This window comes from Perognathus longimembris, chromosome 2, assembly GCF_023159225.1.
Source record: "Perognathus longimembris pacificus isolate PPM17 chromosome 2, ASM2315922v1, whole genome shotgun sequence".
Classification (NCBI taxonomy): domain Eukaryota; kingdom Metazoa; phylum Chordata; class Mammalia; order Rodentia; family Heteromyidae; genus Perognathus; species Perognathus longimembris.
In genome coordinates, this window is record NC_063162.1 from 139,676,427 (window position 1) to 139,704,358 (window position 27,932).

Sequence of the window (27,932 nt, forward strand, 5' to 3'; positions counted from 1 at the left end):
TGAGTTAGAGAACAGAACCACGAGAGGATCTCTGAACAATACGTCCTAGTCCTGGCTGCATTGCTAAGACCTGCAGGCTGCTTTGGACGTAGTCACAGGACTCTTCCCAAACCATGAAGGACAAAGGCTGGGGCCACATGGGCTGAGTGATAGGGACCCAAACATGCTGATTCACGGTGACAGGGCAGGAGGCCCATGCACTACCCCATGGTGCTCAAGCCCGTCCTAGGAAGCCTCTGCCATGGGCCCACGTGGACTGTGCAGCTGCCCTTGGCCCTGTCCCTTCATTCCATTTCCCAGTTTGTCCTGTGTTCTAGCCCTCAGGTGCTCTCCACTGTGCTGAGCCATGGAGGTTCTGTCCAGGGGGTCAAAGGCCACATTTCCGGGTTGCTTTGGACCTGTGCTCTAGTTTCATTAAAACTTGAAATTAACCCCTATGCTAGACCCTGAAGGAAGCCTCCCTTCCTAGGGTCTCTGTGGGGCATTGCTAATTACAAATCTTTTCTTTTTTTTACTTTTGTAACCAATTCTCTCACTTCCTTATACCATTATCATGACTTCCAGTCTGGTAGCTCTGGAAACTGCTCATCACTAGTGTTACGCAAACACACAAGAGGAAGGTGTGTGTGTGTGTGTGTGTGTGTGTGTGTGTGTGTGTGTGTGTGTGTGTGTGTATGTGGGTTGCTGGGGTTTGAACTTACTTAGGGCCTTGGAGAGTGAGCACTCTACCACCTGAGCCATGGCTTCAGCCTGTGTGAGAGAGATTATTTTCAGAAGACAATTCTGTTAAAATAACTTTCTCTTCCCCTCCCCTACCCTTTTGCTCACTAGCATGCAAGTAGCCACTTGAACTTTTCTGGGTCAGGAGTTAAGAAGACAGAAACAGTTGCAATAACTGACTTCAATGTACTCCAGTAGGGTGATTTTAGAATTAGGATGTGGAATTAGGATGTAGAATTAGGGTGTGAGATGTTTGTCATATCAGTGAGTTTTTCATGATTTAAGTTCATCCGCTAAGTCTTAGTCATGATACATAAATCTTAACAGGATTGTTGAGAGATCAAATGAGGGTATTTATGCAAAAATTTGTTTATATGGAGTGTGTACATCCATATACACAGTTGAAAGAGAATAGGAAATCTCTGAGTGCCATTTAAAGATTTAAAATGAACACAAGTCCTTAGGACCCCCCGATAGCAAGATTATCTCTCATCCTTGAGTGTTGAATAAATCATTTTCTGGCTTTTACGTATACTTTCATGACCTATAGTTGAATCCTAAAAATGTGTCATGTTGTTTGCCTATCTTTAAGCTTTCTGTCAATGGAAGTTTACTATGTACTTTTTCTGTAGCTAGCTTTTTCTTAAATCTAGGATTCTGTTCCTGAGATTCATTCATGAGGAAGCCAATGGCTACTGCTCGTACATGAGATTGTACTATAATAGATTTATGCAGATACACAGGTGGATGCCCTTTTCCAGGCTAAAGACATTTTCCTTGTTTACCAAGAGATTCTATAATGAAATGATATTGCACTTTCTTACATATTTTTCTGAGTATATAATTTATGTGGTGGGTTGCTCTATGTTTAATAGTAAATCAGTAGTGTATTCCTCAGATAAAATCCCACTTTTTAATAATTATTGAATGTTATTAGATAGATTTTGCTTCGGATATTTGCTTCTGTGTTATTTGGTGAGAATTGGGCTGTAATTTTCCTTTCTTGGAGTGTCTTGGTCTGATTTTATTATCAAGGTTGTGTTGACTGCATAAAATGAATCTGAAAATAGTTCCTCTTAGTCAGTTTTCTGGAAGGATTTGTGTTAGATTGTATTGTCTGGACTAGCAATGCTGTACACATGAAAGGTACGGATGCTATTAAAGTAGATGAATAATCTAGTTAGGTTTACTATCTTTTGATTGAAATGACTATTCTTTCTCAGTATTTGATCAATTTGTTTCCTTACTGGACATTTTAGAACTTACAGAAAAATTGTGAAGATAGAGTTCCCATATATCTAACACTTCCTTTCTAGTTACTACCATGACATTGCTGATACATTTGACATAATTAGCCAATATTGATAGTCTATATTAACTTGTCGACTACAGATTATCTCAGCACCAACCGGATGATCTTTCTCCTGCCAAGGATCTTTAGTCAGCCTGTCTCTTTAGGCAACTTTTAGGGGTGATAGTTTCCAGACTTTGTTTTTGTTTATCTTGACTGTTTTGAATAGTACTGGCCATATAACTTTGTAGATTATCTATTCATATTTGTCTGATATTGTTCTCATGATTGGGCCAGGATTTTAGTTTTGAGCAAGTTCATAGATTGGGTGCCAATTTAATCACGTCAGACCGAGTTCACATTATTAGCATGACCTAGTGGTTGCAGTTAAACTTTGATTACCTGGCAATGACATTTTATCACTTTTATTTTAATGGAATATCATTAGCATACAATATAAAAGGCAAAAACCCCAGAGAATTTGATTCTAGGTTCATTTCTACCACTGAATTGTATGTGAATTTTGGTCACCTCTGATCCTGTTTTTCTATGCAAGTAATTTGAGATAAATTATCTCGGATTATGTGTGTTGTTACTTCTGGCATGCTCTCCAAACTACAGGTAGTTCTCAGGTTGCAGGTTGTAGGGGAGCCAGCCACCTGAAGTGGGGCACTGAGGTCCCCTGCCCATACCAAGCCCTGAATTGCCTGTGCTGGAGGACGCCATCTTGGAATCAGATCATTTGTTTCAGTCACAAAGCTGTTTTCACTATTACAGTGCAAGATGTCACACTGTAGTACCGGCTGAGTGTGGACTAGGCGGCTGATTTGACCTGTTGGAGTCTGCTTTGGGTCTTTAGGGGGTGAGTTAAGGCTTGCAGTTTAGTTTGGGATTAAGGTAGGACCTGCCTACTCCAGAAGGGAAACTAAACCAATGTGCTGAGAAGACGCCAGGAAAGCTCAGGCAAAGGTCGTGGGGTAGGGAAGGGCCGCCTGTCGGGTGAGGCATAGGATCTCCCCACAGCTTCACAATCACTTTTATCTTTGGGTGAGGCCTAGTAAACACTACTGCCCACTTACACCTTTACTGGTGTTTGTGTGAGGGTGTGTCCTCAATACCAATAGTCTGCAAAGCAGTTACTGTAACCTGATCAGATAGGTTTATAACCATCCCATCATTTAAAACCAGTTACAAAACACACGACTCCTATGTGTCAGGTCAGTATTGTGTGTCCTTATCCATTCTTCTTTATCACAGCTTAATCAACACACGATGTTGGTCCTTGGTCCTCATGAGCAGGAGGACCAACCAGATAATCTGTGGAAACACATGCGGGATTATGCCCTAGATCGGCTTTAATGCTGTGGTACACAGCGTGCTGTGCGAGAAATATGTGGAGAGTGGGTAACTCCTGAAGGCCCCGGGCTGGATTTCCTCGTCTCCATCCTCAGCCACCCATGGACAGCCTGGCCCCAGAGCGAGGTGGTAAAGCTCGGAGGGAGGACTCTTGGTCAGAAGGAAGAGGTCGTGTCCTCATTCCTGCTGTTTCACTGGCCCGCTCTGTTGGGTACCAGAGAGTGAAGCAGAGACTGTTTCAGAAAATAAGAAAGAATGACAAAATGGAACAACTTCAAACTCACAGAAGCACTTTTTATTTGAGGCAAAGAGAAGCGTGGCTGAAAGGATTACGGTCCAAGCAGTGAGGTCAAGTGTTGGTGGCACTGTGATGACTGTGGGTTTTGCTTCTCTTTGGTCACGAGGGAGGAACTCACGTTCTTTCCTCAGTGGGGCAGGAAAAAAGCAAAGACTGGCAGAGACACCCAGTGTGAGGACGCTGCTCTTCAGATCCTCTATCAAGCTAACTACTCCCCGGTGTCTAGCCTGCGGGCGGCTGCTCATGTCCAAGGGACGCAGGTCTTACTTCATTGGCAAGGACACACAGCAAGGAGGCCGGAAGAATAGGCTGAAGTCACCCGGAGAAGATCTGGCGTCCAGAGCCTCAGAACTCGGCATGGAATGGGTAATCCTTGTGGCCGGCACAGCTGTTGGGAGGAAAGAGAACACAATGGCTTTTTTCAAGGAGCTTTGGACTGTAACAAGTTACTAACACAGAGAAACGGACAACAGTCTCCATCATGGGCAGACACAGAAGCCTGGGAGGCGGCCAGCCAGCTGTGAGTCTTCAGACGCCATGTCTGCAGCTGGCGACAGTGGCTCGGCCTCCAGTCTCTTCTACCAGGGGCTGGCATCGAGCAGCCTCCCTGGTGTGTGATGGACTCGGCCCTGCCTGCTGCCCAGAGCTGGGTGGGACACGCAGGATGGAAGGACTCTCTTCTGCCTCCTGCTAACTGAGGGCAAAAGATCATCTTATGATCCTCAACAAGAGGGTAAAAAGAGCAAAGAGGTAATAACACAACAGAGGTGTGAAAGGCTATGGGAGACAGAATTCACTGGAATAGCAGGTGCTCCCGGGAGGCAGAGGGAGGACACAGGCATGAGGCCAAGGCCCACAGTCCATTTGCTGGAGCCAATGGCAAGAGGACTGGAAAGACTGGCCAGGCAGGGTGTGGAGGCCCAGGGTGAGGATAGCCATTCAAAACCACTTATACGCTGCCCCGGGCCTGCCTTTGGTCAACAGCAGCAGTCTGTGTGGGCATGGGCAGTTTGGCCAAGCTTCCCAGGAGCATTGGAAGGTTGGAAGTATTAGAACCAGCCAACCAGCCTCTTCCTTCCTGTGCTATTGCTAACCTGGGCCCACTTAGCAGCCAGGGGCCACAAGACAGATAGCAGAATAGCCTCGGGGTTGGGGAGGGAGGCATCCAGACGTGAAGGACCCATTCGCAAGGGTTGTCAGCTCTGAGAGCTTCAAGGCGGCACAGGAGCAGTGAGGGGGGCAGGGAGAACCACGTGATTTGACAGCTGACAGGTTCTAAAAACAGAATGGATGCACCCCCACCCCCATCCAAAGATGATTTGCATGGGTTAGGTGTCGTCACTGATACAGGCAGGGACGTTGGTGATATTTCACCATCTCTGCTTTTTTTTTTTTAACCCAGGCTGGCTCTGTTGGAGCTCTCTTTAGAAGCAGACAGCGACATGCTCACAGGCATACTCGTGCCCAGATGCACATGTGGGGGCCCCTGCCTGAGGCGGGGGCCGTGGGCATCACAGTGTGAAGTCTGAGCAGCAGGGAGAATAGAAAAGCAGTGGGCACTCTACGCTGACTGCCGAGGGAAAAAAGTACTAAAGGAGGCAGAGATTGCACACGCAGGAATAGGAAGGAGAGGGCAGAGGCCTCCTCCGTGCTGCTGAGCAGCAAGTTGCTTCTCGAGAGCAGAGACGGAGTTTTATACCGTGTCACTGCACTGGCAGGAAAACTAAACAAAACCAGCCCACCACACCGCTAGTGATTGCCAGAGAATGTGAAGGGGAAGGACTCAGGCAGGTGCAGCCGGAGAGGCCTTTGTGACTGACGTTCTTGGAATCCCAGGGCTTGGAACCCTAGAGAGACTGTCCTGAACCCCCCACTCCCCCGACCCCCACCCCGGGTCTCCCTACTAAAGCCTTTTATTGGCTTTTAGACCAACAGTGGCAGGCCAGTTCTTTCAGGAGGAAGGCACAGAACCACCTGGCATGATCTTCAATCAGAAGGGCCACTGAGATCTGAAAACTAAATGTCCAAATCTGTATCCCTGGGCGGGAGAGGAGGCGCTCTCAGAGCAGCTCTCAGCCCCTCGGGCTTCGGGCAGTTCAGCTAGGACACACAGGTGGTGCTTCCTGCTTGGTGGGCAAGAGAAGCAATGGGGTGTGTGCAAGTGTGAAGGGCTGGAGAAGAGGATCAGGCCGCCGAGGCTGAGGCCCGGTGGAGTGATCTGGGACTTCTCCCACGGGCCCTTACTCACCTCACCAAGGCACAGACCCTCCAGTTCCTGTTGTAGCTCATCAAAGTAGCCATGTCCTCTTTGCTCAGCTCAAAGTCAAAAACCTTAAGCAAACAAAATCACAATAAGCTCTGTAATAAAAACCAGACAGTAATGTACAGGATTGGATGACACGGCTTCCAAAGCCTTGAGGAGAGTAAAATGAATTTTGACAACCGTTACTGTGTGATGCCTCTCAGGGAACACATTATATAACAGTCCCTCCCTTCCAGAACTCCCAGCAAGACGATCATTTTCATCACATTCACTTCTGTGCACACGAATGAGTTGTTCTAGTTCAGTAAGCACCGGGAAGCATTGTAATGGTGGGTCAGAGGTGTCTTTGTCTTCATTTATTATGGAGCAAGGGACGGGGGTACTTCAGTAGCTAGAATGCACAGAATAATCAATTCAGTGTCCTGTGATGCACTGTAAGGCACGACACACAGAACTCAGGGGATCCAGGGACATCAGCGATGGACTCCCTAACTGAGGCATCGAAGGACAAGGCCAGAGAGGAGACAGTACTTGAGATGACCTAAGACACATAGGTTTCGACAAGAGCAGGAGAGGTCAACGGGGAGGAGAGAACACAAGACCAGGCAGGAGAGGCAGGCAGCAAGCATGGGTGGGCGGGCTGACAGGCCAGTCAGCCTGCAGCAGAACTGGGGAGTGACCCACAGACCCAGAGCACAAGGGGATCCTGGATTCCAGAATGTGCTGAACAAGACTCTGCTATACAGTGTGACTACAACTGTGGGAAAACAGGCAGACAGCATGAAGTAAAAGGCAAAGATAAAACAAGGTTGGGCTGGGAATGTGGCTTAGCAGCCGAATGCTTGCCTAGCATGTATGAAGCCCTGGGTTCGATTCCTCAGCACCACATAAATAGGAAAGGTTGGAAGTGGCTCTGTGGCTCAAGAGGTAGCCTTGAGCAAAAAGAAGCCAGGGACAGTGCTCAGGCCTTGAGTTCAAAGCCCAAGGACTGGCAAAAAAGCAAATAAATAACATAAAATAACAAGGTTGTTAGTGTTTTAGATAAGGCATTTACATCTTATCTCTTCTAGTAACTTATGACAGTGAACTATGAAGCTAGGAACAGTGGCTTGCATTTGTAATGTCAGCTACTTTGGAGGCAGAGGAAGGAGGATCCTGAGCTTAAGACCAGCTTGGGCAAAGATAGAGATCCTATCTCTAAAATAAGATACAAACAAAAGGGCTGGAAGCACGGCTCCACTGATAAGAGTGCTTGTTTAGTATGCAGGAGCCCCCGAGTTTAAACCCCAGGACTGAAGAAAAAACAGAACACTAAAATGAAGCCACCAAAAAAAGACAATGGATTATTAAATGAAAACTTCATTTGTGGTAGGACACGCCTTTCCCACTGTTTTGTGATTCTATAAAGATTCATTTGTGGTAGTACATGCCTTTCCCACTGTTTTGTGACTCTCTATATAAAGATTCATTTGTGGTAGGATGTGTGCCTTTCCCACTGTTTTGTGACTCTATGTTGAGCAGTTTCAAGGACTACAGTTGTGAGGACGTTGTGTCCTATTTCATGATAAACTCCCTTCCCTTCACTCAGCATTGCCTGGCTAGTGGACCCAGGCAAAATGAACTGCTGGCTGTGAACCAGGGCCACCTCAAGCTGGGACTACCACCTGCAGGGGGACTCTGGGGCTGGCTGACACCACCCCCACGCCCCCCGCACCTGGGCTGTGCTAAACTCTGAACCAGCCCTCAGGGAGCACAGATTACCCTTAGCACAGTGGCTCTGCTCAGAGGACAGGGGCTCTCAGGTCTTTGGGACCATTCCGAAGCAGCTGTTCTCTCAGCTGGTCCCCAGGCCAGAATGAGAGGTGGTGGGAGTGGGGGACTGGCTCTGCTGAGCTATTCCCCAAGGCACTTTGAATGCCCACATTTCTGGTGCCCGGATACCAGCCCAGGCTTTGCCATGACCGCACAGGCTCTTTGCAGAGCTAAGCAGTCAGCAGGTGGCCCGGAGGGGACCCTGCATCAGCTCAGTAACATTACCTGCGCGCTTACTGTGAGTGCACTACGTGAAGTGTTCTGTGCGTTATCTAATCGAATCTCAGCAACCAGCCTAACAGGTTATGGCTTTACTTGGCCTAAGTGACTTCTGTCCCAAAGTCATAGAACAGGGAATTAATGCAGCTCCAGGGCCAAACCAGGCATCTTGCTCATCATGGCTAACTCCTGGTATCCTTGAGAACAGCTTTCTGAACTTGGCACACGAGGCAGGATGGGGGCAGGAGGGACAGGGCAGGGCTGTCCCTACAAAGACTTTCCCGCCCCTATGCCACTGGGGAGAGCCAGGCTGATGGGCTGAAACCTGACCTTGAAGTTCTCAGCGATTCGTGCTGGGGTCACGGACTTGGGGATCACCACCAAATTCCTCTGCATGGGGAACCGGATCAGCACCTGTGGGCCCAGAGAGGATCTGCATGTGTGCGTGTGTCCACATTATTGTCTCATTCAATCACACATACACACGCACGTGTGCACACACACGCGCGTGCGCGCGAGCATGACCCGCTAGAGATGGGCACACTACAAGTGCACAGGTGACAAAAGACACTGTGTCAGCGTCCCTGGGGGCGTCGGCAGGCCGCTCTGAGCCATTCACGGCCCAGGACCCCTGGGAGAAAGAACACTTTCCACACAAGTGGTAATGAAAGCACTGGCATCTGTGCAGGTGAGTTTCTATGTAAATGAACAAGTCAGTGCCGTGCCGATCTCCAGGCTGTCTATACAGACAGCCAACACTGTGAGACTGCCTACATTACAAGTCCCATTCTGTGCCAAGTCCCACTTCCAGGAGGGATTTGATGGCGCAGTCCACATGCTCCTGGCCAGTGGGGACCACCAAGAGTGCAAGGAGCTCTTCCGGCAGTCCTCAGTTCCTAGAAATGGCTGTACCTGGGCTGTAGTTTTGTTGTACTTGGCTGCGATGGCCTTGATGTTGGGGTCCTCCAGAAGGGAAGGGTCCTCGGGCTTGGCCCTGGAGTAGAGAGAAGGCTCAGATCAGTCACCACCACTGAAGGTAACAGTGATGGCTCCTCCCCCTCCCCTGAACGTCGGGTAACTAACTGCCCAGCCTCCCAGGCCCGACACTGGGTCAAGATCCGCTGGACAATCCTTTCTGGAAAAGACTCTCTTCTTCCTGCTAAAAATTTCAACCTCCCAGGAAATACAAAAGGCCTTGGAGGATGTCAGTGGCCCCGCCCTCAAGCATTTTCCTTGAGTTTAAGTTTTCTTTCCAGTTCTTGCTTCTTTATCTTCTCCTAGCAAAAGAGAATCAGGGCCCATGAAAGGCTCAGCTCACCAGGGCCTGTCCGGGGAGCCCAGGGGACTGTAGGCAGTCACCACAATGCCTTTGGACTGGCAATACTGGACCAGCTTCTCCTGAGTCAGGTATGGGTGGCACTCGATCTGCAAATGCAAAGAGGAGGGCTGCCAACTGCACTGTGGGCACAGGCTGCTCGACACAGGCCAAGCTTTCTCTGCTGGGTCTCTCCCACCTCCGCGGAGCTATCTGTTTCCCAGATAAGCTGTAACAACTTTCTACATTTCCCAGCTGGTGTCCTTGACATTGAAAACAATCATCTCATTACCAGTGTATCCTGGCCAGAGGCCCTAAAGGCTTTTTCTGGCCTGAGACTGTCACAGGCCAGAGGATGTTGGTGGCTGTGTACTGCTCCTGCATCCTAGGCCAGCCCAAACCCTTTCTCCTAGGCATGCAAGCTCCCGCACACGGCCATCAGGAGAAAGTCCAACTCAGCTCACTGGCACACCCAGGAGCTGCCTCCCGGACAATCCTGGGACAATTTGGGACAGAGGAAGGGGCTAAGACGCAACAGTACAACTGTTGGTGCCACCAATGTCGTGCCCTTGGGGGGAGGTTTACCTGGTTAACTGCTGGCTTATGCTTCAAACCAGGTTTGTTCAAGAGCCTCTCAATCTGGAGATGGTTGAAGTTGGAGATGCCAATTGCTTTGACTAGCCCCTCATCCACCAGCTGTTCCATAGCCTATGGAGAAAAGGGGTGAATTCAAAAAGTATAAACATCAGAAGCATCTTTTGTACCCCCAAGTTGAAGTTTCACAGGCCTGGCCCTCACTCTTCCATGCCAGTGTGTTAGATCTTCGAGAACCCACGAGGTGCGAACACCAAAGCCAAAGCTGGCTTTCATGAAACATACAGTAGCAGAACTGACCCCCCACACCTAGCCACTCCCGGGAAACCAGCCCAGAAGGGTAAGGTCTCGGAGAGGACATCTTACCGTCCAGGTGTCCAGGAAGTCTGTGTCACTGGGAATCACGTTGCCTGACGAATCCAGTGGGAAGTAGTCATCCCCATGCTATTGTTATAATAGAAAACGAGACAGTAATAGCCCTTCACCAACCTGCTGGGAGCTCTGTCTACAAAAACCATTCTCATCTTCTACCAATGGCTAAGACTTCAGTGGAAGGTAAGGGGCGCGTATAGTAGGCAAAAAGGAAACAGGCAGATGACCCCTATGTCCCTGGGGGCTGCTCCAGTCAAGGATAGAGCTGAGAGACTGTCAGACGGAGATGTGGGCATCTGTCAGCCACTAGACCAGGTACAGCTACCAACCAGCAGAGTCTATGGGAAGGTGAAGGACTCAAGGTCGGACTCATGGGGGCCAAAGTTCTGGCTGGTTCACCGGCCCGTAATAACGCCACCATAACCACTCGCCAGCCTATCAGTAGACCCAACTGCTCCAAAACAGAGTTATAGAAGAAAACTCAACTGTTTTTCAGCCTGACTGACCTTGCAGACAACTGAGCCAGGGGCTAGTAAGCCAAAACACACAGTGACCTGGAGTTCTTTTTTTCAGCATAGATTTATACAGGAATATGTATAATGCTAATGCAAGCACACAGGTGTAGGGTGTTGTGTGAGCGTACTCGTGAGTGTGCTGGGGGGGAGGGGCGGCTACATTTCCTGGCCTGTGCACTGCAGCCGTATTCACTGTCAGTACTAAATGATTTAACCACCAGTAAGAAGCACACTGCTCTCCAGTTTCTGACATGATCACCGTGGTCACCTGTGGCTGAGAATCAGATGTCCTGGATGGGGGCTGGGTGGTGCTCACACATGCTGGGCGATGCCACTGCTGGTCTGTGGGCCACACTCCCAGCCAGAGGGACAAACTCTATCCCAAACCACATACTCACAGGGGACACCTGCACCACAGGAACACGGTCTGGACTGTGTTCTTTACCTTGAAGCCCGTGGGCCAGTGAATCAAGTAGAGGTCCAGGTAGTCCAGCTTGAGATCACTGAGCGTCTTCTGGCAAGCTCCCTTCACCAGGTTCTTGTCGTGGAAGGTGCACCACAGCTGTAGCCAGCAAGAGCACATCTTACCACTGCTGTACCCCTGCCTGGCTGGGAGCGGAACAGCTCCAAGACAGAGGACTCACTCTCCTCTCCCACAACCCAGCCATTTCCTGGTGATGCTATGAGTGGTGGAGCGAGTTTCCAGTTCACACTGTGGTTCCAGCTTTCCCAAGGAAGACAGGACATGCAGGTCAAGGCAAGCTCCCAAGAGCCCCAAGGCAGGCATGGCACAGAATGGACAAGCCAGCCAGCCCTGGGCACTAAACTAGGGCTACCTTCCTACTAGGCTGCTCTATCAGGAGCTCTCCCACCTCCGTCCACGCAGAGCCCTTTCTGTACCAATAGCATCCGGTTCAAAAACTATGGCCAGCACTGGAGGCCAATTCTGCCTCTGAAGTAACTCCTTTGAAAGGGAGAGCGGACCAACAGGCTCAGCCTCCACAGCACTGGGCCACAAGGCCCAAGAGACTCAGGTAGACAAGCTACTGGGGCCCCCTGCTGGCTGGTGTAACCGGATCTACTGCACTCCTACACTGTGGCCCTGACTGCCCCCTCTCCCCTGCCGCAGGCTCCCCGCAGAGCAGCACCTTGCTGACGATGAAGAGGTCCTGGCGCTTCACCACCTTCTGCTTCAGCTTCTCATAGAGGGCGGCCCCTACCTCCTTCTCATTCTGGTACACGTGGGCGCAGTCGATGTGGCGGTAGCCAGCATCAATTGCTGCTTTCACAGCCTCGGTCACTTGGCCTGGAGATGACTACAAGCAGAAGGAATATAAACCATGAGGTTAAAGGCAAGAGAGGACAGAGCCTGCGCAAAGCCAAGGGGGAAAGGAGTGGGGTAACCGTGGCTTCTGGCAGGGGCTCCTGTTCTCTGAAGCTCAGGGCTGGCCTGGGCATACTTATAATAAAGTAACACTGGTGAAAAGTCGCATCACTTAGGAGAATCTGGAAGCCATGTCCCAGCAGCACGGACCATGTGCCAAAGATGTGCTTTTCAAAGAAGGCCTGGCAACGAAAAAGAGGTGAGAATTTTCCAGAACAGGACATTCCATATATTTACACAGTGGTGGTTATATTGGTGATAGCATTTGGCAATACAACATTAAGCTGGACATTTATGGTTAACCTATTCTGTTACTAGTAGGTTTTGCCACAATGAATAAGTAATGAGTGACTATTACAAAAAATACAAAGTGAGAAATAAACAAAAGAAGCCTGGCACATGGCTATTAACCCCGGATCTCCAAAGGTGGGGGTAGGGGTGGTCATGGATGAGATCCAGGCCAGTCTGGGCTATCCAGTCAGGCCTTGTAATAATGGGAACTATTTTCTGAAAATTCAAAATATTTTAAAAGCATATCTAGCTGTAACTCCATTCCCATTTGGGTTCATATCGGTCAGGGAAGAATGCCTGCCCCCTGCTTTTCCCTTCTAATGTATAGATCTGATATCGCAATTGCTGTGGTTTCACAGTTCTGGGCAGCAGTGTCAATTTCTGGCCCTGATATGGAAGCCCACAAGTCAATTCTCAGTGAGTGAGCGCCTGCTTTAGACGGTGGGGACGGGGAGAGAGCCCTGCCGAGGTAGGAGCAGACAGTGATGCGTGGAAAGCAGAGGGGAAGGGGCTACCACAGGAAATCACCGGCTGAGGAACGGGAACGGGTGTGGGAGGGCTGTTGGTGAGGAGGAGGAAGGGCTCACGCAGACCCACGAGGCCCCGCGCTTCACCAGCACCCAGACAGACTGCAGACACCTGCCCCATCTCACTGCTCCTGCTCAGCTCAGAAGGCTGAACAAGAAAAAAGTGTGCAATGAGCTGTGGCGTGAACAGAGGCACAGAGGCACATTCCTCTGAAGAGCCGGAGTAGAAACAACTGAACAGGAACACTCTCCACATCTGTGTTTTGACGGTAGCTTGTGTGAACAGTCTGGGAGAAGGACTTGGGCAACCGGCGGGTCCGTGACTAGTGCCTGTCTGTGGCTGAAGGAAGGTACCTGCGAGGTGGGACAGCCCCGTGCCTTTCACAAATGGCTCACCACAAGGCTGCCAGACCATCAGGCAACCTCGGCTGTCCCTGGAGAATCTGAGACACCACCCAGCAGCCTCCCTGCGCTGATGGCTGAGAGAACAGCACAGAGAGAAGAGTGTCAGTGTATCTCCAAGAGAAGAATCCTCTCTAGGACATCCTAGACATGGCCACGACTGATGTGGGCAGCGAGGGCAAGAAGAAAGCACAGTGGACCCGGTGGGGATCCATCTGCTCCACCTGGGCTGACCTCTCTTCAGCTGCAGGGCGTCTTCTCTGAGAGGCATTTCTGCCTAGCGCTTGCAGGCCTGAGTCCTAGGCAGAGCAAGGGACCCGTTGCCCAGGCCTGGCCTAGCCAAACATCTGCCACACCCACTCAAGCAGGGGCAGGAACACACCCCAAGCCAGGCCTGGAGACTCCATCTTTGGATCTAGGTTGACCTGTAAAGGAGACTCATTATGCTGGGATCCGGTACTTGGGAGACTGCAGGCCTGTGGACTTCAAGAGTCTGAATCCTGAAGTCATCCTGTCATTTAGGGGGCTGTTAATAAACCCACATAGCCCTACCTAAGTTGGTTTTCCTGTTGCTCAGAACCAGAGTTAGGATGAATCAAGGTAATCAGACAATTAGCACAAACCAGAAGCAAAAGTCCATGGTGTGTTTCTGCAGAAAGACAAGGACAGAAAAGGCCTTGAGTGGTTATGGAAAAGTTGCTGCTTCCTGGCAGCTCAGGGCGAACAGTTGGTATATGCTATGTTCCCATGAAGCCTGACAGAATATGCATTAGGGAAAACCAAGACATTACAAAAACGCCACATTTCCTGCACTATACATGGAGGGTGTGTGTGTGTGTGTGTGTGTGTGTGTGTGTGTGTGTGTGTGTGTGTTGAGACTGGGATTTGAACTCATGGCCTTGAGCCCATTTGGCATTTTCTGCTCATAGCTCTGGTGGTCTACCACTTGAGACACACCTCTGCTTCTGCTTCTTTTTGTTGGTTAACCGGAGATAAGAGTATCACCAACTTTTCTGTATCAGGCTGGGTTTGACTCAATAATCCTCAGGTCTCAGTCTCTAGAGTAGTTATATATTGTAGGCAATGAGTCCCCAATGCCTAGCTTCAATATTGTTTGATGTAACCTAACTTGGCTTGGTGCAAATTCATTTCATAGCTTAATGGCAACAGCAATTCTGAGTGATTGTGTTCTACTATGACAAATCTGCCCTGGTTTCAGAGATGGGGATAGGGCAGGATTGGTTCTTAACAGGGAGCACTTACTTGGGTATCTTTGATCTGGAGAGAAAGAGAACAGGGAGACCAACCATGACCAATAAACCAAGCTCCCGTGTAACTCCTCTCCCCATCCCCAGCATACAAACTCCAGTTTGTTCCACTTGGGGAAAGGGACAAGGAGTCTTTCTTGGCATACTTTTTTCTACCTCATGTGTTCTTATTCTGTCCAAAGGCAAAATTCTGACTTGGAAAAAATAAGTAAGTTTACAGGATAAAATTTGACCTTATGAAAGGCTTTGGGATACTAATAAACAGCTGTAGGATATTACCTGATATTAAAATTTAGGTCAATTAAGAAAAAAAAAAGGTTTTCAAAGGCTCCTAAGTGAGAAGGGGAACAGGCGTGGGGCAAGGAAGGGGAACCCAGTAAGTGTTCTCAGTCTCGGTGTGGGAGTCACACACAATGGCCTAAAACAATATCCACAATAGGACACTGGCTTACACCAGCGGTCCGCTGTCTTACAGGCCTTCTAGCGATACAGTACTTATTTACTGTCTAATGGGGAAGGCCAGCCTGTCAGGAAGAAGCCATATCCAGGTTCTGAAATGAGTGCCTCCCACTTGCCTGAAATTCTCACCTATGAGGAGACCTTCAATGGAACAGTGGTCGAGACACTACTGAGCGAGGACCTACACCCACCTGCCATCTCCTGCAGTGGGCAGTGGTCATAATGAAAAAGCAAGTGAACACACCTTTTGCTGAGTCTCTGTGAAGGAATGCATACACCCATGCAGGGGAAAGTAGTAAGTCATTAAAATATTTGATGTGGTAGCACATGCCTGTGATTACAGCTACTCAAGAGGTGCAGATCAGGAAGCCTGGGGGTTGAGGGGTAGCCTGGGCACAAAGTTGGCAAGAATCTCTATCAACAGACATGCTGATAGGTTGTACATGGCTCTAAGCCCATAAATTCAGATCATATAGGAAGCAGAGATAGGATGATGAAGGTCTAAGGCTTGCTTCAGGCAAAAACACAAGATACTCCAGAAAATAATACCTTAAAGAAGGGCTGGCTGGAGGTGTGACTCAAGTGTTACAATGCCTGCCTAGCAAGTAGGAGGCCATGAGTTCAAAGCTCAGGGCCATTAGCCAAAAAAACAAAGAAAAGAGGAGAGTGCATTCCAGGTCCATGTTTGCTCCACCATTGATTTCAATTCTACCCATTTCTCACCTTCCACATAGTTCTTTACTGATCTCATTTCATCTCCAGAAACACAGGTGGCTATAGATTATCTCCAAAGTTATTTTATTCCTTCATAGTAATCAAGCACTGAACTGCTGGCTATTCACTATCTTCAGGCCTTGCAGAAAGTGATCACGGAGAAGGCCAACAGTCTCCTCCTAGTTTTCAGCCAGAATTAATGATCTAGCTGTACAGATTTTATGTGATCTTAAAAAAGACACAATTCTTGGGGAATTGTTGCATGCTCAAAAACCAAGCAAGTGACCTAAGCCCTCTTTTCAAATGTTTCCTCTTGAGTAATCATGTTCAAAGGATGAAATTACCTACTTAAAAAAAAAACTTTTTTTTTTTTTGTGGGCCTTAAACTGAGAATCTGGGCACTGTCAATTAGCTTTTCCTAAAAGTTGGTACTTTGCCACTTGAGCCACAGCTCTACTTCTGGCTTCTTGCCCAGGCTGACTTCTAGAGGAAGTCAGGACTCTTGTAAAGTTTTGACTCAATTTTTTTCTTTTCTTTTTTAAGTGAAACAGGATGAAATGATTGGAAAGCATCTCACACCACAAGGTCAGGGATTACTGTGTGCTGCATCAAGGTACAGCTGTATTTGCTTTGACCAAGCAAGCATCCTGTCCATCGTTCCAACCGAAACGATTTAACTTGACCTCATGTATCCTCAGTTACTACAGGACCTTAAAGGAAACACGAATGTAGACATACTCTGACCATTGGGGCCAAGAAATACTCTTCCAGGGAGGGAAATCATACCCTTTTCTTACCCACCTTCCATTCAGTCCATTTCAGCTGCAGGTTTTAGTAATGGAGAAGGAACCACCGCTGCCCTATTTCAAACTATCTGCCCCGGCTCCCACAAATTCCAGTCGCAGAACCCTGACACACCAAGTCCTGAAGCTACACCACACGTGGTTTACAAACACCGGGTTCAGTCTCAGCTCACAAGTGTTCCCTAGGATTCCAACTACCCAGGAGATCACTATTTTCCCCCCATGCTATGCAATCTTATTCGTCTTATCTTATTCTGAGTTCCCTCCCGCGTCTGTGTCATTTTGGTCAGCTGTTGGGATTCGGGGAGTATTCCCCCCCCCCCACCCCTTTCCCCCATCTTGGCCGGCTGCTGGGTCTTGTTGGGTTTTCTGAGAGCTTTTCTCCCATCTCCCTCCCCCTTGCCTGCTGCATTATCCATGGTGGGTGCCCAGATTCTCCACGGAGCTCGCCCTGCCTGTGCCTTCCGGGACCGGGCCACACAGCCTGGCTCTCGCAAACCCGAGTCACCTAATTTAATTATCCGCCCCCCCACCCCGCCCCGCCAGGACTTAAAGCGTATTCCTAGGAGGGCGACCATGAAACCCAGGCGCCCCGGAGGAGCCAGGCCCGATCCCGACCCTGCATCCCGCTCGGTCCTCCCAGGCGACTCCCGAGGGATCTTGGGGAGCCCACGGGACACCCCGTTAGGGGGTCGTCCTCCCCGCCCCTCGCTCCCGGGGCAGCCTCCCCCCGGACTGCGCCCGCCCCCCTCCGAGGCCTCGCAGAACTCCCGGACCCCCGGACTCCCACAGAACCTTCCGGACCGCCGAGGCTCCGGGGCCCCGCAGACCGCCCGGACCCCCCACAAAGCCGCCCGGACCCTCGGACTCTAGTCGGTCCGGAAGCCGAGACCGCCCGCAGGCCCCAGCGTCTCGGCGGCGCGGACCGCACACGGGGTCACTCCGGGTCGAGCCCCACCCAGGAGGCGCGGAGCCCGAAGGGATGGGTGGAGACGGCGCCCCACCCGGCACCCACCTTCCAGGTGCCCAGGCCCACGAGGGGCATCTTGGCGCCGGTGTAGAGCTCGACGTGGGTCGCCCCCATGGCTGTCTCCCGAAGCCGACTCGCGGTCCCGCTGCCTCGCGGCGCACCTTTAAATAACCCGAGGGGCCTGGAGAAAGGGAGGCCGTGATTGGTGCGCGGCGACGAGAGGCGCCTCCTGATTGGCTGGAGTCGGAGGGGGTCGGCGGGCGGGGGGATGCTGCTCCCGCCCGGTCCTAAGAGGCGCGGGGTTCTCCCGCCCAGCGGTTGATCCGCGCCCCACGTGGCGGCCCAGCGGTTGCAGCTTTCGCAGCAACCGGCGTCCGACCCAAAACCTTCCCTGGAAAGGAGTTTGGGTTTTCATGGAAGTGCCCAGATGAATATCTTTGTCTATTACTAGTCCCGTAGGATGCTTCTTTTTTCTTTTTTGGACGGGGGCGGGAGGGGGGGAGGATGTGGGAGAATATGACGAATTTCATAAACGAAGGGGCAAATCAGAGGGGGGTCGGGAAATTCATGCCTTAACAACTTCTTTGCTCAAAGGTAGACGCGCTGGGCCCGTCTGCAGCCTTCTAGGGGGTGTCTGTCTTTACACACCTGCGGCGAGGTGCTCAGGGTGTGGCTTGGCAAACCTTGTTACCCCAAAGCCAGCGACTTTTGAAGTCGGGGATCCCTGACCAACTTGATTCAACCACGGAGGGCTCCCAGGAAGCAATACTTTTCCTTTCAGAATCAGTAGGGCGGGTTCCATACTCCCCAAGAGGCCATATCCAGTGCGGTCGCCAAACTCTCTAGAAGAAGAAAGAGCAAGCCCCACGGGCAGAAATGCAGAGTGAAAAGCGTCAGCTCTTACTATTGTAGCTTCAAGTATTCCAAATGAGGAGGCTCTAAGGGATAAATACATCGTCTCTACTGAGCAAGGCAGAAAGACACATTTCCAACTCTCCCCCTCCCCCCCCACCTCCCCAGATAACCAAAGGAAAGTTGCTCCAAGAACCTGGAAGACAATTTGGTATATTTCCAACAACTTAACTCCATGGTGCTCTGCTTCACCTCCAACCTACTCTTTCTGCACCATCACTCTCCGATCTTTCTGGAAGTTATGCAAGATTGGTAAGTGGAATCTGTCAGGAACTAGGTGTCTCTAAATGCCATTCTGGTGATTTTCCATTTGGTGCCTTCTTAAAAAAAAAAAAAAAATGTCCCCCTCTGGGGAAAAATTTACACAGGACAGACTAGCCCAGATATTTTTCCATTTGAATTTTGTGAGAAAAAAAAAAACAAACAGACACCAAAAAAAGACCTGTTAACAGTAGGGGGAAATTCTAAAGCTATTTGTCACTAACTAGTAGAATCGGGATGTGAGCCTAAGGCAGGGAACTTGGTTTTGTGAAGAACAGCAGATAGCTCCCTACTCTTCCTCACTGATGTAAGGTTTGCTTGCCCAGGTGAATACTCTGGGTGGATTCCAAAAAGCTAGAGTTAGGTCATGAAGGTGGTGGTGGTCTTAAACACAGCACTGGGAGAACTGAAATGAAATAACCGAGATGGCACAACTCTTAAAATCACTATATACTTTAAAAGAATAAATTCTATAGCATGTATAATAAATATTATACATAGCAAACAGCTATAAGCAAATAGCTCGACCAAAGTCCTTGCTACTCGCTCAACCCACTCTGGCAAAGGTGAGATGGGCAGGAGGCTCAGCTTCACATAGGCGTTCAAGACCCAGTTTATGGAGGCTCCAACTCACTGTGTCATTGCAGCCTCCAAAACCAGACTTTCAGGATTTGTCCCAGGAGAATGACACCAAAGGATCCAAAATGAGCAATCACTGCTCAAGTCTAGATGGGGCATCCATTACTCTTTCATCTATAGCCAGACCTAGACATCAGTCTCTGCCTAGCTGGCAAGGCGATGGGAAATATTACTGTTCTGTGTGCTAGAAAGCAAAGGTGGGAAACACCGGAAGTCTCTTCCCCAATGATAAACAACCACTGAGTCTTCCTTGTGTTTCAGGAACTGTATTAAACATTTTGTGTACATGATATGAAGTAATGACAGTGATATAATAGCTTATATCTACTGAGCTTAGTGTGTACCGCATTGTTTCTACAGTGTTATGTGTACTGTTACTAATCCCTTTTACATACAGAGAAATAGAGAAACGAGAACAAACATTAATGTCTCACATAATGTAACTTATGCTCAAGATTCAAACCCAACCAACTTGACTATAGCAGACAAACGCTTAATCACTATATGGATGGCTTTCCAGTTTTTAAAAAACCATGTGTCACAGTAATAATTAGGTTATTCCATGAATAGGACACCTAAGTGTGTATAGAAGAACTTAAAGAGTTATACAATATTCCTCATGTTTATTATATGTGGCATAATTCTGGCGTTTCATATTGTTCTTTTCTTTAAAAAATTTAGCACTAAGTTGTAGCTTACTAGTGAACCCTTGGTAAGTGATTTCATAATCCAGGAATGAGTTGTCCTCCAGTTTATAAACCTCTGCCCTTCTTTTATTCCTTGCCTCTAGTCCTAATTTCAGACATTAGGAAAGCTATGACAATCACTCGCAAGGGACCTGGTGATTCTTCCGGGAAGATCTGCCAGGCGAATTTTCCTGTGATGTCCACAAAATTATCCCTTTCCTCACTTCTGCTTATCTATCATAATTTTGTCAGGAGGACAGGTGAGATCCGACTCTGTAGAGAAGAAAGCAAGAGACAGCAAGGAGGTAAAAGAGGAAGAGAGTGAGGGCCCCGGGAGTCCCCAGGGCCTCGGCCCCTGTCTTGGGTGAGATCAAAGATACAGGGAACCAGTCTTCCTGGGGTGTGATCATAGTTATTCATGTTTGTGAGAGGAGGCAAAGACCACTGAGCTGATATTGCTATTAATCTGCTAATAGATCAGGGAGGCTGACAAACTAGTAGGTCAAACGAACAAGCAAGTTCTGTTACTTTTGGCATGGCTGGTTCCGTGGAAAGCAGCATGTTCCGCTTCCTCAGTTTGTAATACCAGGGCTTCGCTATACATTGTCGCTTTTATCTTACACAGAGAAACTGCTGATATTGTCTGCTTCACTTACTTTTCACGTTGAACAAACTGTGAGGTCTGTTAAGATTCAGTTGTTCATCACTAAGAAATCATCCTCCAAATGACCTTTGCTTGAAGTTACTGTGTGATTCACCAGGGATTTTTTTTTGCACCAATTTAGATTTTTAAAAATTGTATCACAGTATTATTTATCTTGATTATTCACATTTCTTTTAATTTTATTTATTTATTTTTGCCAGTCCTGGGCCATGGACTCATGACCTGAGCACTACCCGTGGCTTTTGTTTTTTTGCTCAAGCACTCTGCCACTTGAGCCACAGCGCCACCTCTGGCCGTTTTCTATATATGTGGTGCTGGGGAATGGAACCCAGGGCTTCATGTATACAAGGCAAACACTCTTGCCACTAGGCCATATTCCCTCACATTTTTATTTTTGAGACCTGATTTTGCTGGCCTCAAACTCTCAGACTTCCTGCCTCGACCTCCTCAATACTGGATTATAGCATGAACTACCACACCTAATCTGATTATTGAGATTTTTGGTGTCTCCTCTGTTAGGAAAACGAAGGAGAACTGAAAAGCAATAGGCTAGACTCGATCATAAACAGGCAAAGACTATTGATTGAGGAACAGTGAGGGGCACAGACCTTCTCCTGGGTTTGGAGGTTGTTCTAGGGGGTGAGTTTGGAACCAGGCTTATATGGGGTCTGAGTAAGGAGGCAGAAGTTAATGAAGGTGCCACTAGGTCTAGGAAGTTGGTGGCTTTTTCTTGGGCCCACAATAGATTGTTTACAGCTGGGCCTAGGTGAATTGCCCTGCCTGCATGTCCAAGCTGAGGTTTTGCCTGGTGTCTGTATCCACCTGGGGCAACAGAGTGGGGGGGTCAATCCTTCATCCTCAGTGTCTTAAATTTTACTCTGAGGCACAGGTTTCACTTGTTTTAGGCTGCGTAAGATCATCAAAAGTCAAGGCACAGTAGCAAGGTCATTCACACAGCAATCATTTCTCACAAGGTAGTGATTCATGGCTGGCATGTTACTAACTGCGCATCTGAGAAGATCTGCCTCATTCCCAACTCCTACAGAAGTAAGCAACTTCCTTCTGCTGTGGCTACAAAAACCCAAGGGAAAGTGGATGAATCAGGAGAGTAAATCTATTGTAGACTAGGTCTCTGCCAGCAAATGGATGTCCCACATCGTGCAATAGTAGGTTTCACACCTCAAATGAGAGCAAGAGCGAGAGAGAGAGGGCTATAGACAAATTTCTTTGATGAACATAGATGCTAAGATCTTCAACAAAATTGAATTTAATCATAAATCATAAAGATAGTGCACTGAAATGAAATTGGATTTTTCCAGGAATGTAGGAATGGTTCAACACATAAATCCTTTAACATATTTCAGCACATAAGTAGAATTAAGTACTAAAAATATTATTATTGTCTCAATGGATGCAGGAAAAGTCTTGTCAATATTCTACATACCTTCATGATAAAAAGAAAAAAAACTAAAGAAACTAGGAATAGAATAAACATATATCTCATCATAATAATGGCTGGGTATAATAATCCTATAGTTAGCATTACATTGAATGGTGAGAAATTGAAAGGACTTCCTTTAAAATAAAAAACACAAAAGTGTACATGTACTACTTTACTTGGCAAAGTATTAGAAATACTAATCAGAATAAAAAGCAAGAGAAAGTAATACAGAGATACTATTACAAAATGGAATGTCTAATCATTATTTTTAGATATGATTCCCTACGTAAAACATACTAATGAGTCCATCAGAAGACTATAGTATCTAAGAAACACTTTCATCAAAATAGAATACAAAATCAGTATATAAAAATCAGGAGCTTAAATATATACATATGACAATTAAGGGAAAATCATGAAAATATCCCATTTAAAAAATCTCAGGGATGAAATAGATGAAGTATGTGAAGGACGTATACAATAAAAATCCCTTTTAAAGAAACCTTAAGAATGAAATAAATGAAGAATGTAAAACACCTATACCATGAAAACTATGATACAGTAAATAAATTGAAGAGGTGGCTAGCTGCTGGTGGTTCACTCCCGTAACGCTAACTACTGAGGAAGCGCAGATCTGAGGGTCTCAGTTTGAAGCCAGGTCAGGCAGAAAGGTCTGAGAGACTCTTACCTCCAATTAACAACCAAAAATCCAGAACGGGGGATGTGGAAGAGAGCTGACCCTGAGCAAAAAAGAAACTAACTGAAGTACAGTGCCTAGGCCCTGAGTTCAAGTCCCAATACCAATACGGGGGGCCAGGGGTGGGGGATGAAGAAGACATAAAATGGATAGAACTTCTGTAGTCACCGAAGGTTGAAATTCTGATTTGGAGCAAATTGCAGTGCTTATCTGAAAGAGGCTAAAACTGAATCAATCTGGCATTTACCTACTCAACCAGATTAACTAAACGTGCGTGCTGAGAATGAATCAGTGCTAAAACAAACAGGGCCCATACCCTCTGACCCGGGAGGCAATGGGAAAGACAGTGCACTGAAGGAAAGAGAGCCACAGAAGGGAGTGCCAACACAGACCACCATGAGGACTGGTAAGGAAGAAGGTATCTAAAGATGGCCCCTGGAGCCCAGTGAGAGTGAAGCTTCTGTTGAGGGAAATGGTGAAGAAAGCAGAGAGAAGACCTGGGAAAGAGACCCAAGCTTACCCCAAGAAAAGCTCAGGGATCTGCTTCGGGGATCTCTGCCTTAAGACCAAATCCTAGGAACACAGCCAGGGCAGGAAAAGCTGAGTGATTTTGGTCACATTTTATTTACAAGTCCAGTGGTTGCTTGAAAATTAGTGCTATATGCTTGCTGGGAAAAGCCAGAGTTGGAGCTTTGGAGTCAGAAGTGGCCCTGAAATAGCAAAGCAACAAGGGTCCCATCCGTAGGGCTGAATCTCAGTTCTCCAAACTGCTGCCTGACTGAATGCTCAAAGAAGAAAATACCCAAATGGCCCCGAGGAAAGCAGAGGAATTTAGATTTGTATATTCACCTTAAAGGTGCCCAAGCCCACAGTGGGCATCTTGGCATCGTTCCTGAGCTTCAGAAAGCTGGCCATGGTTGGTGCAGAAATGATTCTGCACAAGCAGGTCCTGGTGTCCTGGTGAAGGAGTTATGCTGGGGAATTATGTCCTGATAAAGAAGGGCAGAAGGGCAGGCCCTGACTACAGTGGGAGTATCTAGAACCGAGGGCGGGCACTACAACAGGTCACAACAGTTTGTTTGTTTTTTAAAAAATTGATTGCTAGGATAAATATTAAACACAGCGACCAAGTGCAAAATTTGTCAGGTACAAAGTGTATGAGTTAATAAGAAAGAGATACCTAGAGGACTATAAATCAAAAACCATACAGAAGATTAGCAAATCAGAGCAAGATAAAGGGTGGCATTGTCCAAAAAGTGATGTACGCCTTACCTGACTCATGTAACTGTAACCCCTCTGTACATCACCTTTATAATCAGAAAAGTTATTTGAGATGTACACTGGGTGAGAGGTACACATGCTATTAGGTTTCATCATAGCAACTAGGAAGTCTGAGACTGGAGGACTGGAAATCAAGGCCAGCATGTAGAACATAGTGAGATTCCAGTTCAAAATGAAATGAATTAGATAGATAATTAGATAGATAGATAGATAGATAGATAGATAGATAGATAGATAGATAGATAGATGAATATGGTAGGTAGGTAGGTAGATAGGTAGATGGACAGACGGACAGACAGTTACATAGATACATAGATTGATGAATACACTACATAGAGAGCCACAGGGTTACTTAAAGATGCTGAAGCAAGGAAAAGATTCTACATGGAAACTGAGGAACACTGTCTAAAAATTCGGCGGGGGGTGGGTTGAAGTAGACTGTCAGTCTGCGTTTACATAGATGGCATCAGGCAGATTCCTTCCAAACGTTAATTGGGTAAGATTGCAGTGGCACTTGGTAAGCGTGATGCTAGCAGTCTTTTGTGAACAAGTCTAGTAATTAGAGACACATATGGGAGAACCTCTCTCTCCTTCCCAAACAGCCACAGCTTGATTATTCTTCATGGAAGGGACTGACACAAGTGATTCATTTTGAATCTGAAGACTTTCATAGGTGTTACCACCTTTTCTTTTTCTGGTCTAATCTATGGAATAAACATACATATATTTTAATCTGTAGCTATCTAATAATAATAAAGTAGTTTAAAAAATATTGTCCCAGAGAAAAGGAAGTACCATTAAGCAGCTGGATGGAATCTTTTTTTTTTTTTTGCCAGTCCTGGGCTTGGACTCAGGGCCTGAGCACTGTCCCTGGCTTCTTTTTGCTCAAGGCTAGCACTCTACCACTTGACCCACAGCGCCACTTCTGGGCGGTTTCTATATATGTGGTGCTTGGGAATCGAACGCTGGGCTTCAGGTATATGAGGCAAGCACTCTTGCCACTAGGCCATATTTCCAGCGCCTGGATGCAATCTTTTAATGCTACATTTGAAGTAGTCAAATTCTTGAGCCTAACTGGGAAAAATAACCCAACTTTGTTATTATAAAGTATGATGTGTTCTGGGAGAAGTAGAAAATAGAGCAGATTATAAGTATTGCAGTGTAACTTATTTTATTCCTGCCAAGATCCATTGCCTAGTGCAGCTTGGAGCTGACTTTGAAGTAATGACAAAGGAGTATGATGTCTGTCTGTCTGAGATACTTCTGCTCCAGTGGCTCCTCCCCTAAGGAGCTCACTCCAAATCCTGCCTTGGGTCTCCAAGACCAGTGAATTCTCTGTATAAATAGCTTCAACAAATTTCTCCACTTTTTCCTTAAAAGCTTTTCCCAGCCTTCCATCCTTGAGTACGTCCATAGTCTCTTAGAGCAAAACAATCTTATTGCAATGTTCTGCCATTGCCATACAAATATTATTTTTGAGGGAATCTCTCTCCAATTGCTGTGTACTTTGATAATTATTTCTTCATTAGGCCCTGTGCTCCATTGGTTCTCTCTGGTAGCAGGTGCCATTATTTCCATTTCACTGATGAAGTCTTAGCATACAAGATGTTAAGTAACTCGGTCGGGGAAATGTAGAAGCAGGAATTTGCCTTATCTGGGTGCAGGTCCATCTCTTTTCTGTTTGTGTACTGTTAGACACTATGCTGGCTTATCCGTGTTCCCTAATTCGGTAGTCACAATGCCATATGATAATTAACCAGCTTTTGGAGAGCAATAAACTGAGAATTCAATTGGTCCAAGGTCAGATGTCAAAGTGATGATACAGTAGAGGCTCAGGACATAATTCTTTTGCTATTCTGACACTTCACATCCCAATTGTAGAATTTTACTTCTTTCCTACCCCTGAGAACTCCCCCAAAAAGGAAATGACTGTGGGATTAGTCAAGTAATAAAGCAAGCCATACAGCAGCAGTTCTTCTAGAAGGAGTGGCAGGTAATATAAGGTGATCCATGTGCATAAAAAGGATGCTCTCCCTGGTGTATGAGCTATCTATTGCTGTATAACAGCCAGTGCCTTGTATTTTCAGCTAAATACGTTATCCAAATACAACGTATATCTGGGTAAGTGTCCAATACCTAACCAATTGCTAAGAAAGCTCATGAAGTTAATACTCCTACACCAAGAAGAGTAAAATGCCTATTGTAAATTAACCAGATATATAACAAGAAATAGGATTGAAGCAATAATAGTCTCCGAACAAAGGATCTCATGGATTCACTGGTGAATTAATACATTTCAAGAACTAACCACAGTAACACCTCACTCGCTCCAAAACCAGACAAGGACACAGCAGAGAAAAAGAGGGTGAGACTGAGGGAGACAGAGAAAGAAGAAGTCTCATATTGATTTCAGTTGAGAGTGAGTCAGGAATGGGTGTGATGCCTAACTAGACGTTCATGCCTTGGAGAGGCTCAGCGTATTGGTAGAAATAAGGCCATGACCTTCTGCTCAGGCCTGCATCCATTCAGAATTCTCCAGACCTCTTCCTCCTGAGTAGCTAGGATTAAAGGCATGAGCCACTGGTGCCTGGCTGTGATTGCATTATTATAAAGCCCACCCTAAGTAGTCTGTGTTAATTTTTAAAAACTTGGCATTAACTTAAACTCTTACATGGAAATCAGAAATGTATTTCCATGATGAGATACATGATTTGAACCTCATGTTGGCTCTTAGCAAAAACATGTCTACATGACCAGCAAGAACGACATTCCAGCTTAGACTACGTGAGCATCTGAGAACTGGTGTCTTTAAACTACCTTGTTTGGCCTCTTTTTGTACATTCAGCAGGTGGCATTAAACAGCAGGAAGGATGGAAGTGATCATGGGAGAATGGGGTCAGGTGGAACTTGTCTCTCTTCTCGATGCAGCGAATGTCTGCAAACATACAGAGATCCACTGCTGACTTTGAAAGAAGGCTGCAGACCTTCTGGAGAGGAAGGAGAGGGGGCAGAAGTTTTGAAAGAGAGTGGGTAGCAAGGGATGGAGAGCAGAGGCTGCTGTGAATTTGTTCTCACCAATCTGGGTTTTTGTTTTTCCAACAGCCCCTCTCTTCTGTTTGCCTGTAGATAGCCATGTCGTCCTGGCCTTTTCTTTTTTACCCTTTTCCCCCACACATAGCCAGCACACCCCCTAATGGCCCTGTGCTGAATCTCTTAACTGGGTGACATGCAGGAATCAGGTGCATGAGGAGCCCGGCAGGGGTCGCCCTCTACCATGAGATGGAAATGGAAGGATGCTGTGTTTATTCCTTGTAAAGAGGGTGAGTATGGCCATTGCCCATTCTCTCTTCCATCTTTGTCTTTCATGGAGGTCTTTAAGCAAGAGTCCTGGGGTGGAAATTCCCAATTTGGGATGTGCTGGTGATGACCGTAACTCAGCTTGAGAAAGACACACTGGGATCAGCCCTTAGCACTGGTACTTAAATATCCATGGTAGGGCCCTCCTCTCCTCCTGTTCAGGAAGCCAACTTTGCCAAAATCATTTTGGGAGCAGGAGCACAGGGATGAACCTCTGGCATCATCCATCTTGCTCTTGAAGGAGTGTCACACCTCCTGGCACAGAGTGAGACGCTCGCTACTGGTCATACATGACCCGGGAATCCTGCGAGGTTCCTTTCTGTTGTGGTTGTGGCTTCTGCTTCGCCTCCATGAGCCTCAGTTTCTTGGAACGCTATTTCAGCATGCATATATTCCTTCTGGTCTCTTTTGGGGGGGGGGG

At 47.3% G+C, this 27,932-nt stretch overlaps 1 protein-coding gene across 1 annotated transcript; it reads right to left on the reverse strand.

The window, feature by feature from the left end:
- Positions 1–3,649: 3,649 nt before the first annotated feature.
- Positions 3,650–17,774, reverse strand: LOC125347166 (aldo-keto reductase family 1 member B1). The gene is made up of 10 exons (XM_048340251.1): positions 17,619–17,774; positions 11,904–12,071; positions 11,201–11,317; positions 10,235–10,312; positions 9,860–9,982; positions 9,278–9,384; positions 8,872–8,953; positions 8,290–8,373; positions 5,914–5,996; positions 3,650–4,053 (listed from the first exon to the last, which is right to left on the reverse strand). Exons 1-10 carry the CDS (start codon positions 17,685–17,687, stop codon positions 4,011–4,013), a joined length of 954 nt encoding a protein of 317 aa, XP_048196208.1. The 5' UTR covers positions 17,688–17,774; the 3' UTR covers positions 3,650–4,010.
- Between the last annotated feature and the right edge of the window lie 10,158 nt (positions 17,775–27,932).

Coding starts and splice junctions, on each gene's coding strand:
- LOC125347166 (XM_048340251.1), bottom strand. CDS start 17,687: ATGGGGGCGACCCACGTCGAGCTCTACACCGGCGCCAAGATGCCCCTC. Junction 11,318..11,903: donor ACCTCTTCATCGTCAGCAAG/GTGCTGCTCTGC, acceptor TGCTGGCTACAG/CTGTGGTGCACCTTCCACGA. Junction 9,385..9,859: donor ATAAGCCAGCAGTTAACCAG/GTAAACCTCCCC, acceptor TTGCATTTGCAG/ATCGAGTGCCACCCATACCT.